Here is a 17,861-nt window from a genome sequence, read left to right on the forward strand (position 1 = left end):
GCTGTATACAAGCTTTTGCCAGTCTCCCTGCTTGCCAAGTGGGTTGCCAGCTCGCTCCACATGCTGCAATACGAGCTTGGGGCGCTACTCTTACGCCCCAATAATTACCACCATACTTCTGTTCCATTACTTCCTACTGACCTTACATTTGATTTTACGTTCTTCTAAACAGTTCTGACCCAAGACTGCCTTTCCTGTGGTGATAATGTATTACAATGCGTACTGTACTTCTGGGTCACTGTTGTTGGTGCAACTTAGCAACTGGGCTCAAGACAGGGGTTGAGAATGAGAGTTACCAGTTACCCTAATATCCCCTAACTTTGTGTCACGCTGATCCTTCTAGAACCTTTGTGGTGCAATGTTGAAAATCTCGCTCATAAGAGGTATGTTGTAGCTTTACGAGGCACTCCCACATGGGATATGTCACAGTCCACGGGTTAAAGTCTGACTTCTTCAACACGCTTTGCCACATTCATGATAACTTCTTGTTTTCACCCCTGAATGAATTGTCAGGTGACAAATGAATAAGAGCTTTTTCTAAACAGTTTTCTAGCCATCACATTTCAATCTGTTTTACCCCTGAACTGATACAGGAGAGGACCGTTTACCTCATTCATCACACCTGAATTTCTTCAGTCATTAATGAATTAAAAAGTTTTGGATGACATCAACTGAGTCAACCGTTAACCACATTCAGCACACTAGTAACTCTTCTCTCCACAATGATTTAATAGGTGTTTAGTGAGATTACCTTTCCGACCAAACTGCTTACCACAAGTATCACACTTAAAATTTTTCACTCCTGAATGAATTAACAAGTGTCTCGTGAGATCACCTTTCTGTGCAAATCGTTTGCCACATTCATCACACTCAAAATTCTTCACTCCTAAATGATTCAGTAGGTGTCTAGTGAGACCATTTTTCTGTGCAAATTGTTTACCACATTCATCACACTTGAAATTCTTCACTCCTGAATGAGTTAATAGGTGTTGAGTAAGAACATCCTTCTGTGCAAATAGTTTTCCACATTCATCACACTTGAAATTCTTCACTCCTGAATGAGTTAACAGGTGTTGATTGAGACCACGTTTCTGTGCAAATACTTTACCACATTCATCACACTTGAAATTCTTCACTCCTGAATGAATTAATAGGTGATGCATGAGACCATCTTTCAGTGCAAATAATTTACCACATTCATAACACTTGAAGTTCTTCACTCCTGAATGATTCAATAGGTGTCTGGCAAGACTACCCTTCTGTGCAAATAATTTACCACATTCATCACACTTGAAATTCTTCACTCCTGAATGATTCACTAGGTGTCTGGTTAGACCACTCTTCTGTGTAAACAGTTTACCACATTCATCACACTCGAACTCCTTCACTCCTGAATGAACAACTCCATGTCGGATAAGACTTTTCTTACAAGAAAATGTTTTACCACACTCTACACATCTGAACTGCTTAACTTCACCTGAGGACCCTTTGTCCAGGATAGTCTCATTGTCACTGAGGAACACTTTGTCACCCACCTCACACTCTGACTGTACATCTAGTTCTTCCTTTACCACCTCCAATATTTTGTCACCCACCTCACACTCTGACTGTCCATCTAGTTCTTCCTTTACCACCTCCGTTATTTTGTTACAAACATCGTACTCTAAATTTGAATCTGGTTCTTCCTTTACCACCTCTGTTATTTTGTCACCCACCTCATACTTTAAGTCTGGTTCTTCCTTTACCACCTCCATTATTTTGTCACCCACCTCATACTCTAACTTTACATCTGGTTCTTCCATTACCACCTCCATTATTCTGTCACCCACCTCATACTTTAACATTACGTCTGGTTCTTCCTTTACCACCTCCATTATTATATCATCCACCTCACACCTATCTTTACACCAGGTTCTTCCTTTATCATTCTATCATAAGACTCCTCCAAACTACTCCTGCCATAAACTACTCTACAATGAACAATATTGCTGAAACAGCGGTCATTATTACTGAACAATAACTGCTTCAGCACTTGCAAATACTATGTAACCATATTTTTAAATAAACAGCGTACTGCTGAGTTTTAAAATGTTAATGCAGTCTAAATTACAACTGGGTTCCTTAATTTAACAGTTCTTATCCAGTGCCTATGCAGCAGTTGTACAGCAGTAAATGCAAAGGATATCACAACAGCTAACTGATCCTGGATCAACTACTACCACTCATCAAATGATTCATACTTCTTACAATCAATTACATTATGAACAGACAGTATACGCCACATATATTTGGAAGAGGTATATACCTCATATTGGATGTATTGTACTAAGACAACACAAGATGTGCCTACATATGTCAACACTTTACCATGTATTAGTCAGGCAGCTCCCTGATGACAACATTGCTTGTGTTGGCTTCACTGATCTGATTTCAGCTGTGGGCCTGAAACAAGAGCAGCCATTAGACAAGAATCTCCATGAATCTGAAAACACTGCCCAATGAACCCTCATTCTGCATGTATCTTGTCTTTAAAGAAAATAAATTTGCATTTTGGCAAAAAGGCTTAGTATTGAAATTTGAAAAAACATTGAGGACATTAATGTAAATGACTGGTTAACACTTTGGCCTGCCTGGTGCGCTAAGCCCACACCATCCCAGAATTGGCTGGACATTGCTAGGCCATGCATAGCTACTCGCACAGGACCTGGAGCGGTGGCGTCTTCGTCGTGGGTCTACCTCCCAAAGGCTGTCGAACAAAAGAGGAGGATAGCATAGGGGCCAAACCACTGCAAACCCCCCCGGCCACTCACGGGGCCCAAGTACCTGGGTATGGCTTCGGTCGCCCGGCAAGTACCACATCTCCCAACACAACACACACAACAACACTGTTTTTTCTACACCGAGAAATGACTCCCCGGCAGTCATTTCTCGACGACTTCTTCTAGCCGGGAACATAAAGAGCAATCCAGGACCCACCAACAAATACATATGTCCAACATGCTCATAACCTATCACGTCGAGCCAACAGACAAAGGGTTCAGTTCAGTGCAATTCCTGCAAGAGGTGGACCCATTACACCTGTACAACACTTGCATTCAGAAAACATTACACAAACACCTGGACCTGCTCATTATGCTCCTTCCCCCCACCCACTAACCCCCCCACCAATCCTACTCCTACTTCCTTCACACCTCCACAGCCAAACCCACCGATCCTACTCCTACTTCCTTCACACCTCCACAGCCAAACCCACCGATCCTACTCCTACTTCCTTCACACCTCCACAGCCAAACCCACCGATCCTACTCCTACTTCCTTCACACCTCCACAGCCAAACCCACTGATCCTTCCCACACCATCCAGTCCCCCAACTCCTCCCACTCCAACCCATCCTAATCCACCTCAACCCTTACCTCCATCACAACCTCCTCCTACCCCTTCCCCTCCACCCACACCACCTCCTAACCATGCTGCAGCTGCCAACACACATCACACATAAAACATAAACATCCTTCAGTTAAACATAATGGCATAAACACCAAAAAACGAACTCACACGATTCATCAAATAACAGAACATACACATTGCCATCTTACAAGAAACAAAACTACACAGAGCACAGAAAACACCAACATTCCATAACTTCACCACCATTCGACAAGACCGGTCTGACGGCGGTGGCGGTGGACTCATCACCCTGGTACACAAATCCATCAACTTTGCAGATACCAGTGCACACACAAAGTCACTTCTCCCCCCACATGACACCACAACAGAAATACTATCTATCTATCTATTGTCAGACGCCTCAATCCCGTTTGGAGTGGCCACAAACAAATCGCCTCCAAGTCGCCCTGTCCCCCGCCATTTCACTGCCCTTCTCCCAACTCACACCCCCCTCTCTCATATACCTCTCCACCCCATCCCTCCATCTCATCCTCGGCCTCCCCCTCCACCTCACTCACATACACTCTCTTCGTCAGTCTTTCACCCTCCATCCTCTCCACATGGCCAAACCACCTCAGTGTGTTCCTCATTACGCTTCCTATCACATCCACATCCACACCACAATGCTCCTTTATATCCTCATTCATCAGCCTGTCTCTCCACATGACTCCACAGGCTCCTCTTAAATAACTCATTTCCACTGCTCTCACTCTTGACTTGTGTCCTTCCAACAATGTCCAAGCTTCACTTCCGTACGTTAGAGTTGGTATCACAATACTGTCATGTAGTAACTTTTTCACATCCATGCTCACTTCCCTGTTTCTTATCACTGCTTTCAAAGAACCAGCAACCATTCTTCCCTGCTGTACCCTTTCAAGCACTTCACCCTCCAAACCTCCATCCTTGCTCATCACACTACCCAAGTACTTAAACGTACTCACATTTTCCAATTCCTCACCATCCAACCTCGCTGTACATTCACTAACTTCACCTCTCTCAAAGACAGAAATACAATCAATTAAAATACGCACTGGTAACAAATCACACATAACAATCGTTAACACATACATTCCCCCCCAATCATCCCCCACAGTACCACACAATTACTCTCCACAGATACACCATATCATTAACATACCCAACATCATGCTGGGTGGTGATTTCAACGCCAAGTCGTCGGCCTGGCATGTCAACAACCCTGACACAAACACAGGGCTGGTACTATAACCCCTGACGGATACTCTTTTCATACTGAACAATCTAGACCAACATACCCATATCCCACACCAAACCCTCTTCCTCCCATCATCCCCAGACATCAGCTTCTGCTCCCCAAACCTCGTCCCCACTACATCCTGGGGAGTGGTCAAAACCCTAGGTTCTGATCACCTCCCAATCATCATCACTACCAAAACCAGAATCACCCCAGCTGGCCACAAACACACATACACTAATTACAAGACAGCCAACTGGGAGGCCTTTGTAACTGAAACAGAACAACATTTCGAAACACTAAACAGTACACCCATCACAAACATCAACACCGCTGTGCACACTTTCAATACAATTATACAAAATGCAGACAAGAGACACAGCCCTAGAGGCAACAAAAAGACACACAACACCAACTTCACACCAGAAATTCATGGCCTCATCAGACAACGGGACACACTGCGACACTCCCCAACACCCCATACACAAGACACCATACAACATATACAAGAACTCAACACTCAAATAAACAATATCAGAACAGCAAACACTAAACTAGAAAAATTACCTCCAAACACATGACCACAAAACAAACATCAGCAAACTATACAAAACACTAAACAGCATTACACTTTCCAACAGCAACACCACACAATCACACGCTGCCATCACAACAACAGACACCATACCCTCAAACAAACAAGCAAACACTCTCATCAATCACTTTTCACAAGTCAGCCATCTAAACCTCCATCCCGAAGACCAACGTATCATCCGACGTAAGAGACAGTTGCCCACAGACCTAGACTACACACCTTTCACTTAACAACCAGATGAAGCACATCATTAACAACCTTAAGCACTCATCTGCCTGTGGACCAGACAACATAAGCAACATTCACCTTAAACACCTTGGGCCACACAGCATACAAGCACTCATCAACATACCAAACTACAGCTGCTCACACGACATAATACCCAACATCTGGAAGCATGGCATTATCATCACTATCCCTAAACCCAACAAAGACCCCACGTTACCCTCCTTACACTGCCCCATCACACTCCTCTGCACCCCCTCTAAAGTCATTGAATGACTGGTACTACAACTAGTCACACCTCACATTCCCCTAGCCCAATCACAACATGGCTTTAGGCCACTACACTCCACAAACACCCTTCTTACAAACCTTACACAGAGAGTTTTTGATGGCATGAATTCAGTAGGCCACCACACAGAACACTCCTAATCACACTAGACATCAGCAATGCTTCTGATGCCATCCTCCGCCACAACCTCATAAGCAAAATACTCAACAAAAACATGCACAATAACACAAAAAGATGGCTGTCAAACTACCTAGCAGGAAGATGTGCACATGTAACATTTGCCAGTCAGTCTTCTAACATCAGAAACTTCACAAACAGCATCCCCCAAGGCTCTGTTTTGTCCCCTACACTCAATGGGTCAAAGAAGAGACAAGGTTTCGAGGTGAGGACACACCAGCAAGGTTAGATTTACTGTTCACCAAAGAACCTGATGTAAAAGAATCATTGAAATATCTCTGTCCTTTAGGAAAAAGTGATCATGTGGTCATTGAGTTCCAGATGTTAATAGGGAACGTCGAGCCAAGAGACGAGCTTTATAGACAGGGAAGATACAACTTTGGGAAAGCAAATTTTACAGGATTGAGAAACTTTTTTGAAAATGTGGATTGGAGAAAATTCAGAGAAACAAGAGAGATACACAGGAAGTGGGATATCTTTCTAGACCTCTATAATTTGGGAGTGGAAAAATTTGTACCAAGAGTAAGAGGGAAAGAAAACAGGAAAAAGGAGTGGTTTAACAGAAGGTGTATGATAGCAAAAAAAGAGAGATAAAGCGTGGAACAACTGGAGAAAGAGAGGTAACAACAGAACAAAGGAAGAATATAAAAGAACAAGAAATGAATACACAAGAATACGTAGAGAAGAAGAAAGGAATTTTGAAAAAGGTATAATAGACAAATGCAAGGATGAACCCAAACTGTTTTATAGATTTGTTAATGGCAAACTAAAACAAAAGGAAGGAATCACCAAACTGAAAGTAGAAGGAGAGGTCTTTAAGGATGCGGCAATGCAAGCAGAAATAATGAACAGATGTTTCCAGTCAGTTTTCACTAAAGAAAAGGAGCTTGTGGAAGGGGAGGGAGTGATTAATAATGTTCCGGTGATGAAAGATATAAAAGTGGAGGTACAGGAAGTGTATAAATGACTGGAAACTCAAGATGTAACGAAAGCCCCAGGCCCTGATGGAATTTCTAATTGGGTACTGAAGGAATGCAGAGAACAACTGGCGGATAAAATTCACAGTTTAATCGCATGCTCACTGGAAGAGGGGAAAGTGCCACAAGAATGGAAGAGGGCAAATGTGGTACCAATTTACAAGGGAGGAAACAGGGAAGAACCCCTGAATTATAGACCAGTGTCTCTAACCAGCATGGTCGCAAAATTGTGTGAGAGAATCCTGAAAGACAGATGGATAAAATATCTGGAAGAGATGAATATTTTGGCTGAATGTCAGTTTGGATTCAGAAGTGGAAGGTCATGTGTTTCTAACTTGTTGAGCTTTTACTCAAGAGCGATTGATGTGGTACAGGAGAGAGATGGTTGGGTGGATTGTGTGTACTTAGACTTAGAGAAGGCCTTTGACAAGGTACCTCATAAGAGACTAATGTGGAAACTAGAATATATAGGAGGACTAAAGGGGAAACTTCTGGAATGGATGAGAGACTTTTTGAGAGACAGACAAATGAGGACAGTAATAAAGGATAGGATGTCTGGATGGAGGGAAGTAACAAGTGGAGTCCCTCAAGGCTCGGTGTTGGAGCCAGTAATGTTCCTGATTTACGTAAATGATATGGTAGATGGAGTGAACAGTTAAGCAAGTCTGTCTGCTGATGATGTAAAGATCTTGAGGAAGGTAGAGGTTGAGGAGGATTGTAAAATACTGCAGGAGGATTTGGATAGGATACACAATTGGAGCCGGACGTGGGAAATGAAATTTAATGTAAAGAAATGTAAAATATTGGAAATGGGTAAAAGTACCAGGAGGCCATCACTGAATTATTTGTTGGGTAATGAATTAATCACAAAAGGGAGAGAAGAGAAAGATTTGGGAGTGCTGGTCCAAGATAGTCTGTCACCAGAAAAGCACATTAACAAGATAGTTAGAGAGACTTATAAACTCTTGACTAACATAAGAGTAGCATTTCATTATATGGATGAGGAGATGATGAAAAACCTGATAGTGGCCATGATCCGCCCCAGGTTAGAATATGCAGCGGTAGTGTGGTCCCCACACAAAAAGAAAGATATAAACAAGATTGAGAGAATACAAAGAACAGCAATCAAGATGGTCCCCAGTCTGACAGACCTGTCATACAGAGAGAGGCTGGAAAAACTGGATTTGCCTTCCTTAGAGGAAAGGAGAAAGAGGGGAGACATGATTGCAGTGTTCAGGACCATGGTGGGAGTAGATAAAATTGACAAAGAAGATCTGTTTGTATGGGATAAGAGAGCAACAAGAGGACACGGAATGAAATTGAAAAAGTCAAGCTGCTTGAAGGATATCAAGAAATATAGCTTTCCTTACAGAAGTATAGACTTATGGAATAACCTGGACAAAGAGATCGTCCAGTCTAAAAACTTAAACGAGTTTAAAGCTAAATTTGACTTATTGAGAAACTGCGACGGAAACCCACAAGCATAGTACATTCCGTGTATATCACAATTAGGTATATTAGGTAAATACTTAAATATTTGGAACGACTTAGACAAAGAGGTGGTGCACGAGAAAAACATTCACGTGTGTAAAGGTAGACTAGATAAATGTGGATATGGAGACAGGACAACACGAGCATTGCTCAATTCCTGTATACTACAAACAGGTAAATACAAATAGGTAAATACATGCATGACATACCCACACCCCACACACCACAGATACACATAGCTTCTTATGCAGATGATATAACACTTACATGTATGCACTAAAACACAAACACAGCTGCACACATCCTCCAACCTTACCTCAACACACAACACGATTGGTCCATCACAAACAGGCTCAAAATAGCCCCAGCTAAATCTACAGTGACCCTTCTCACAAACTGGACAGCAGAACAGAGGCACATCCCACCATAAACAACACCCCCCTACCACACACACACACACACACACACACACACACACACACACACACACACACACACACACACACAAAATCCTTGGTGTAACATGCAATACATCAATGTCATTTAAACAACACATCACAAACATTAAAAATAAAATAACACCAAGACTCAATGCCTTGAGGTCACTTGCCCATACAACATTCAGACACAACAAAGAAACCATCACCACAGTATACAAACAATACATAAGTTTAGTGATGAATTATGCAAGCCCTGCCTGGGCTCCTAACCTCACCAAAACACACTACAACACTCTACAGACCATACAGAACAAGGCCCTAAAATAATCACAGGGTGCACAGCTACTACACCCACAGACCTCCTACATTAAGAAACCAAAGTCCTCAAAGTCAAGGATCACCTAGACATGAGAGGCACCCAGTTTCTTGCTGCAGTCTCCACAAACCCACAACATCCACTATATTACATGGCAGCATATCCACCCACTCCAAGGGACATCAAAACAACACCCAGCACATGATACCATACTCAAATACTGTCATCATTCCCCCCCTCGCCCACCTCAGACCAGCTTCCAGAAGCATAACCACACTCAGATCACTCGCCGCTCCATTCAGTCACTTAAAGACAACACACAGTTGCATGCACGGCCTCCTGACGTCCACCCTTCTGAATCCTATCTCGATTGTGAGGACAGGGTCCACCTGGCCAGGCTGAGATGTGGGCACCATCCAGCCCTCTTAAGCTACCAGATGAGGCTGGATGACTCGGTCGCTGATGCCTGTCCAGGATGCAACACAGCACCCCAAACTATTAAGCACATTATGGAAGACTGCATTGCACACAATCACCTAAGCCAACAACACAACATACACTCTTTGAGAGCTCTGTGGGAAAGCCTGGTCTCGGCCATGGCCTTTCTAAGGGACTCGGGGCTATTTGGCCAGACTGCCTAGGGAACTATTACTACTACTACTACTATGTGCCCAGGTTTATAGTCTTTTCTTTTTTCTGACCTTATTTTTCAGTCTATATTATTCAATTTGGTCTTAAATTGTTTGCAATAGATTTTTCTATAATGATATATGCATATAAGGTTAGAGAGAATATAAGCATGACCAATACTATAAGAGAAAATACAATGACACCTACAAAAACATAGGCAGGTAACATAAATGTTTATATTCTTTATTTTTGACATTATTTTTTGTAATTTTATTCATTCTACTCTTCACCTGTACACATATGTTTGTTCTACAATAATATATGTATAAAATAATTATCAAATAACATCACTATTACTAATACCTAAAAAAAAAAAGTGTGCCAGACGCACTCCATCATCTCACTGTCAACTCGTACATTATTTTACTTCTGACGATATTTTATGTGCTACTTCATCCATTTTAGTCTCTAACTGCTCATATGAGTTTTTTTCGACAGTATTATGTGCATCCAAGAATGTCGGAATATGAACATCACTGTTACTAACACAGTACAGTACATACACCAAAAAGATAAATATACTGTATATTCATTCATTCATTCATCATCCAATCCTATGTTGCCCATGAGGAGAGTAAGAGCCCAGGGCTAGGCAAGTTGGTCCTGACATTTAAGATGAGAGTGACCAGCCTCACTCATCCCTGACTGGCACAACGTAAGCAATAAACCTCAACCACCCCTTGGATATAAACCTTCACCAGCTCAATCTGACTGGAGCACCATAACTACCCACTAAACCACCAGGCACCAAAATTTGGTTACATGGTTACCACCCAGCATAGTAAATGGTTTCCTGGTGTACACGAAACTGTATATGCACCCATAATAAAAACAATCTATATACAATAATTATATTTATACTTACCCACCAATGATGTTTGTAGACCACAAGCTGAGCATCAGTATAACCCCTCCACCCGCTGCACTGTTGCATCTTTATCTCTTTTCTATTGCTACTTCAATGGTCACTGCTCCTCTGAACTGTCTGCTTGCATCCCTCCACCTCTACAACGGGTATGTAACACCCGTTTAGCAGCAAACTCTCATCCCTTTTCTGTCCAACTCTCTAATGCAAGAGTTAACTGTTACTCCCAGTCCTTCATTTATGCAACAGGTCAACTCAGCAACTGTCTCCCTCTGTCTATATTTCCTGCTAGCTATGATCTCCAGTCTTTCACACGCAGTGTGCCCAGGCATCTTGAAATGATCGGATCTTGAATTTGGCTCTCTCTTGTATTTCTTTTTCTTGGAAGGAGCAGTTTGTGGGCTTGTGGCCTTTGGTTCCTTCTTCCTACCATTAAAAAAAAGAAAAAAAAAGAAAAGAAAAAAAAAAAAGCTTAAGTAAAATACATTTCCTGGAGATGCTCAGCAGATGGCAGGTGGAGGGGATGGTGGGGAAGCATTAGTGCTTCACCATCCAGTATTTCTTCTTGCAGTGGTACAAGCTGTGGCAAAGTGCAGCGCACAAAGCCACATCACACAACCTGCACTTAAACCTGGTGTCTTTCCTTTTCCCTGACTTGTAGCAGACACGGAACCTTAGATATTCCTTCATGCTAAGTAGGGTATGGTTTAAATTCTTGTTTAGACATTCTGGTTTATCAACAATACATGCTCTTTTCCCAGGAGGACCAGTAGGTGTTGTCTCAACCTCCTCTTCTGAGTCAGATGATAAATCTTCAGCTCATGGTGCAAATGAGAGAGTGACAGCCTCACACCTGATGGACCAGGTGCTGACCCTGGTGATGCTGCAACTTCACCACTAGTGCTGCTGTCATGCTCACTTGTGTCAACAGCATGTGGGATCACTTCATTTCTGCCAGGCCAATCTGTGTACTCAAAGTCCATCAATGAATCAATGAGGGGTCCGTGGAACTCAAGGAATGTCTGTTTCTTTGCATCAGTTGAAAAGTACTAATACAGAACATAAGAAGTATGGATAGCCATTTGCAAAAAGTAGAATGTGATTTTCTTTGTCCACTTTTGGCATTTCCATGAGAAGTGATAATATTTCACCATTTGGCAAAAGTGACCAACTCCTTTCATAGGATCATTGTACTCACAGATTGCTATGGGTTTTTTCACAGTGACCCATTGCAGTGAAGCTGTTCCATCTCTGTTCCTTACTCTCCATCTTCTTTGCAGTTCTTGCGTATCAGCATTATGACAAGCTGTTATTACTGAAACAACTCGCTTGTCTTTCCACAGATTATGAAAACATTGCTCTTCCATTGGAATATGGTGGTATCAGCTGGCAAGTTCTTCTTTGCTTCTAGAAGATCTTTGGGTGCACCATGCTGCCATCTGAGAGTACCACAGGTGTACACACCTTGTTCTTGGAGCTGCTGACTAAGTTCCACTGAGTTGTAGTAGTTATCTATATATAAATAATAACTTTTATTACTCAATGGTGCAATCACACCCATTACTGTTTCAATTGTTGCTTTCCCAATCCCTGCATACATATCAAAATCAAAGACATAACCCATCTTTGACTCAGCCAGCATGTACAACTTTACTCCATATTTCTCAGGCTTATTTGGATAATAAACCTTCAAAGCTAAATGGCTCCTCCATGCCACTGTGCCTTCATCTAGAGACAGGTGCATCTTGGGAATAAAGAAGGTCTTGACTTTGTTGGTCAGGTATTCCGGTACTGTTCCAATTTTTATGAGTGTCAGTAGTGTCTTCAGTAACTGCTCTATTGTTATACATGTGAAAATACTTAGCAATTACAGCATATAGCTTTGAAGTCATGCACGCAGTGACAGCAAGCATACATTGTCATCTTCGGGGCTTTCACAACTCCCATCAACATATTTATACCCAATAAGTCTGCCATCCCTTTCACACACACTTCATCCCACTCAATCTTCCTTGAGCTGGAAGCATCGTGCAAGATTGTGCTGAATACAGGTTAGTTTCATTTACCAACTATTTCAGCAAATCTCTCATAATGAATAGCTGAATAAATCCAACAGCATTGGCTGGTGCTAGGACAGTCAAGCCTGGTGTCCCAGTAAAATTCTCTACAAACAATGCAGTGTTATCTGTTGACCAGGCTGAATCATCTGCTCGAATGGTACTAGGAGCTCCGGCATGCTGGAAACAGGCATGTGGGGCACTAGCATGAGCCTGGCTGGAAGTTGAGGGACCACTTGGGTCAGCATCAGGTGCTGGTGACCAGCCATAACTACTGCCCTCAACACCGCTCTCTCACATCACCAGTCTCACGTTCACCACTAGCCTCAAACTCGCCACTAGCCTCCCGCTTGACACCACCACCACCGCCAACACCACTTGTTTCACTTACTGTATCACTCTCTACCAGTTCATCAGCAACATCACTGTCACTTTCTGTACTGTCAAGATCTTCGAAATCACTTTCTGAAGACTCCTCCACTACAGCCCCAAACTTTGTTGGTGTGAGGTGGAGGGGAGGGTAGTGCTTTGGTGGACATCTGTGCTTGTAAGAGGTTGGCAATAGCCAACACCTACTTTCGTCATAAGATGATCCACCGGTATACATGGAGAGTAATGAGAAGGATGGATGGTGAACTTGTTGAACGAAAGGCAATGATAGACTACATGTGTGTGGATGAGCGAATGAGAAGACAAGTGTTGGATGCAAGAGTGTGGAGAGGGTGGGGGAATGGAGCCTCGGACCATCACTTAGTGATGGCCAAGGTAAAGCTGCAAAGAAAATGGTTGAGGAGACAAAGGGGAAGACAGGAGGAAACATCTCCTGTGAGAAGAGTGGAGAAATTGCAAGATAGTGAGAAAAGACAGAGTATAAGAGCACAGTGGAAGAAAGATTGGGAAGGTATGAGCTAGAGCAGATGGAAGGGGTGGAAGACGTATGTATGATATTCACGGAAGAGACAGGCGCAGCGTGTGAGGCGGTTTGTGGAGTGAGGAGGAGATGCAAGGGTGTGCAAGGGACAGCATGGTGGAATGATGAGGTGAAACGAGCTGTGGAACAAAAGAAGAAGGCATATAGTGAATGGTTAGCGAGTAGAGGAAGGGGAGAAGATGAGAGAGAGAAGAGAGAGGTATATGTGAGCAGGAGAAGGGAGGTTAAGAGACTGGTGAAGGAGAGTAAGAAGAAAGTGGAAGAAGAGTTTGGGAGGAATCTGAGTGTGAAATGGAGGGAGAGTAAGAAATTGTTTTGGAAGGAGGTAAAGAGAGTAAGGCAGTGTGAAAGGGGAAATAGTAGGGGAGTGAAAGATAGTAATAATAGATTGTTGGTGGAGAAGAGAGAGAAATTGAGGAGATGGAAGGAGCACTTTGAGGATTTGTTGAATGTAGAGAATGAAAGCAGTGCGAGTATGAGTGGTTGGGGAATGACTGGGAGAAGAAGAGATGAGAGGTGGGAGGAAGAGATCAGTAAGGCGGAAGTAGTGGATGCGATGAAGAAGATTAAGTTGGGAAAGGCCCCAGGAATTGATGGAGTGTTTGGTGAAATGCTTTGGTATGGGGGTGAGATTGTTGTGGAGTGGATATGGAAGTTGTGTAGATTGGCTTGGGAAGAAGGAAGGGTTCCAGAGGACTGGAAATCAGGTATAATTGTTCCTTTATACTAAGGAAAAGGGGAGAGAGAAGTATGTGGTAACCATAGGGGTATTTGCCTTCTTAGTGTGACTGGTAAAATATATGGTAGAATACTCATTGACAGGGTTAGGCATATGAGAGAGGAGCTAGTTGGAGAAGAACAAGGGGGATTTAAGAGGGGAAAATGGTGTGTAGATCAGATATTTGTTCTAAGATGTTTAGTGGAGAAGTATCTAAAGAAGGGAAAGAAAGTGTATGCTGCCTTCATGGACTTGGAGAAAGCTTATGACAGAATAGACAGGCAAGGTATGTGGAAGGTATTAAGAATATATGGAGTGGAGGGGAAATTGTTGAGTGCTGTGAAGAGTATGTACGAGGAAGCTAGAGCTACGGTGCGAGTGGATGGTGAGCTGAGTGAGTTCTTTGATCTCAATGTGGGACTGAAACAGGGTTGTGTGATGTCTCCATGGCTGTTTAATATATACATGGATGGGGTTGTAAAGGAGATGCAAGGTAGGGCAGTGGATGTGGGGGTGGCTCTAATGAATGAGGGTGAGATTTGGAAAATTCCAGTGCTGCTGTTTGGTGATGATACAGTATTGTTCAGTGAAGATGAATGGGAGTTGCAAGGTTTGGTGAATGAATGTGGGACAGTGTGTAGGAGGAGGAAGCTGAAAGTTAATGTAAACAAAAGTAAGGTTATGGTGTTTGAGAGGAATGAAGTCACAGAGTGTACAGTGAGGTTGGATGGTGAGGATATGGAGAATGTGAGTGCATTCAAGAACTTCGGTAGTGTGATGAGTAAGGATGGAACTTTAGGGGATGAAGTGCGTGAAAGGGTACAGCAGGGAAGGAAGGTTGTTGGTTCACTGAAAGCAGTGATGAGAAATAGGGAGGTGAGTATGGAAGTTAAGAAGTCACTGCATGATAGTATTGTGATCCCTACCCTGACATATGGAAGAAAGGCATGGACCTTGCAAGAGGGGAACAAGTCAAGAGTGAGAGCAGTGGAAATGAGCTACTTGAAAGGAGCATGTGGAGTGACATGGAGGGACAGGTTGACGAATGAAGAAGTGAAGGAACGATGTGGGGTGGATGTGGATGTGGTTGAGAAGATTATGAGATATACACTGAGGTGGTTTGGACATGTGGAGAGAATGGAGAGTGAAAGACTGACTAAGATGGTGTATGTAGGTGAGGTGGAGGGAGGGAAAGGGAGGGGTAGACCGAGGATGAGGTGGAGGGATGGAGTTGAGAGGTATATGAGGGAGGGGGGGGGGGATGAGTTGGGGGGAGTGTAGTCAAATGGTGGGTGACAGAGCGACTTGGAGGCATTTTGTCTGCGGCCACCCATTGCAGGATTAAGGCATCGGGCTATAGATAGATAGATAGTGAGTTTCACTCCTTCATACTTACGGCATACTCAAAACCTTCTCCTTTATATGCATTTCTTTCTCCCTTTTCAAGATGGATTAGCCCTTTCTTTTGAGACTATCCATCATGGATAAGATTTACAGGGAATAAAAGGCAGTAAGACACAAAAAATGATGAAAAATCCATGGAAAACTGCACATAAACAGACGCAGCGGTAAGCAGGGTCTGACCACAAACAGCGATGGGAAGTTACTGACGTTTTCTTTGGTGTGGGTGGCTGCATGGCAGCCTGTGACAGTCACATGACTCACAGAGAAAATGGAAAGACATTGGTGCTCATTTTAAACCATATCCCATGAAAGCTGAACAATAAATGGATGTTTGGCGAATATTTTACTTCAATGAAGAGAATATCATCATTGGTGGGCCTACGGGGGTTTTTTGGATGACGAGAATATTGTCATCAGCATGCCAAAGTGTTAAATGAGTGCGAACGTGAGACTGGGATGGTGGAGAGTAAGTGGCAGCAGAAGCATAAGGCATGGTACGTAATTCAGAAATGAGGATGGTCAAACCATGCTAGATGGTAGTGATGACTTCCGGGTAGTTAAGGGATGGTGCAAAGTTAGGTAAGTAACAATAATACGAGTGCATCTATCTACCTGTCTATAGCCAGATGCCATAATCCCATAAGGGGTGGCCATTTGTCTTTGGGTTGGTGGTTTTACGGGGAGGGGCACTAACCCTCCGCTAACCCACCTGTTGACAGGTAGGGAACAGGTTGGTTGGTTATACAGTACAGTTGGGCAAGTAGAAAGTGCAAAAAAAAATATTGGGGTATATGGCGACATCTGGCAGCCCACATATCTTTATGAATGAAACACTCACAGCCTAGAGTCTGTGTCAGGTGGAACGTGATTGGCTAAACTTTTGAGTGCTGGTGAAACAAATATTCTCATCATATTATAAGTAAATGAAGGTTAATAAGTGGCAGGATATAATTTATAGAGAATGCTACAATATTTAATGAACGAACGTGGAGCGTTAGCAATCTGTAAAACGTAACTGGCAACATAGTACAGAAGAGTAGCACGTCAGCTGGTAATTTCCTTTATTCATGATCTTTGAAGCTGCTGAAACGAAGCCTATTGAATCAAACTAATAATGTTGACCTCTAACGAAGAGAACAGGAAATGCCTTCTTTAATGAATCTAATACTGATATTATATTTCATCAGATTCTAGGGATATTACACTCTATGACACATGATGTCTGATATATAATGTACTGAAATAGGAAAAAGAAGACTGCGCTAGACCACAAAGACCTTGTAGCACAAGGGAGAAGGACATAGAGAGGGGGGAGGGCAAGCATGAGGGAAAGAGAAGGAAAGGAGGGACAGTTGAAGAGCTAAATAAAACAGGAGTGTTATTTAACTGTTTGTTGTATATAGATCACACATGTTATTTTTGAGAACATTACTTTATAATATGAGAAATGAATATTTTGTCAGAGGAAATGAACTTACTGTAAATTATTTTGATTTTGTACTGTACCTACCAATGATGAGAAATGAGTTGAAAAATTATCAACAGTGGCAAATATGTTAGCCTAAAACAAACCCTCAAAACTGATTATCATGCCATCCCTGTATTCATTTTCAGCACATTGAAAAATGTCCTATTGAATGATTGTGATGAATTTTCTTTGCAAAGATAAAAGGAGGTAAAACAGTTGTGAGAGATGTATTGGAATCAGCGCTGTGCTCATCTCACAGCTACATCGCACATGGTAAACATCCTGGCAATCGATAGTGAATGCCTGTAAGTGATACACAGGTAAACTATGCAACAAATAAAAGCAAACATATGATCTTAAAGTCCCGTCCACACTATCGGGCAGTGCCCAGTGGGCACGAGTGATAAGCCTGTCATTGACAACTTTATGGCAGCTTTGACAGGCAAACCAGCAAACTGCCGGTGACCTTAGCTGAGCAAAATCACCAGAAACTTCCCGGTGGTCTGGCGCCGAGCATGGGTCGACGACCCTGCCATCTTCAAAAAGTTGGCTCTTAAA

The 17,861-nt window shown here is 42.7% G+C and overlaps 1 protein-coding gene across 1 annotated transcript; it reads right to left on the reverse strand.

The window, feature by feature from the left end:
* Window positions 1–701: 701 nt before the first annotated feature.
* LOC145398205 (uncharacterized) lies at window positions 702–13,051 on the reverse strand. Its single transcript, XM_080271159.1, has 4 exons — window positions 12,898–13,051; window positions 12,290–12,516; window positions 11,579–11,774; window positions 702–1,696 (listed from the first exon to the last, which is right to left on the reverse strand). Exons 1-4 carry the CDS (start codon window positions 13,049–13,051, stop codon window positions 702–704), a joined length of 1,572 nt encoding a protein of 523 aa, XP_080127285.1.
* Window positions 13,052–17,861: the final 4,810 nt, after the last annotated feature.

This window comes from Coenobita brevimanus, chromosome 44, assembly GCF_032717465.1.
Source record: "Coenobita brevimanus isolate Jiangsu-jjx chromosome 44, ASM3271746v2, whole genome shotgun sequence".
NCBI lineage: Eukaryota > Metazoa > Arthropoda > Malacostraca > Decapoda > Coenobitidae > Coenobita > Coenobita brevimanus.

Excerpts from the sequence above, each read along its gene's own strand:
- LOC145398205 (XM_080271159.1), bottom strand. The coding sequence starts at position 13,051 with ATGGCTGGTCACCAGCACCTGATGCTGACCCAAGTGGTCCCTCAACTT. Across the intron at positions 12,517-12,897 it reads TCAACAGATAACACTGCATT|TACCGGAATACCTGACCAAC; the intron begins GTTTGTAGAGAA and ends AAATTGGAACAG. Across the intron at positions 1,697-11,578 it reads GTCAGCACCTGGTCCATCAG|AGGTGGTAAAGGAAGAACCA; the intron begins GTGTGAGGCTGT and ends ACAAAATAACAG.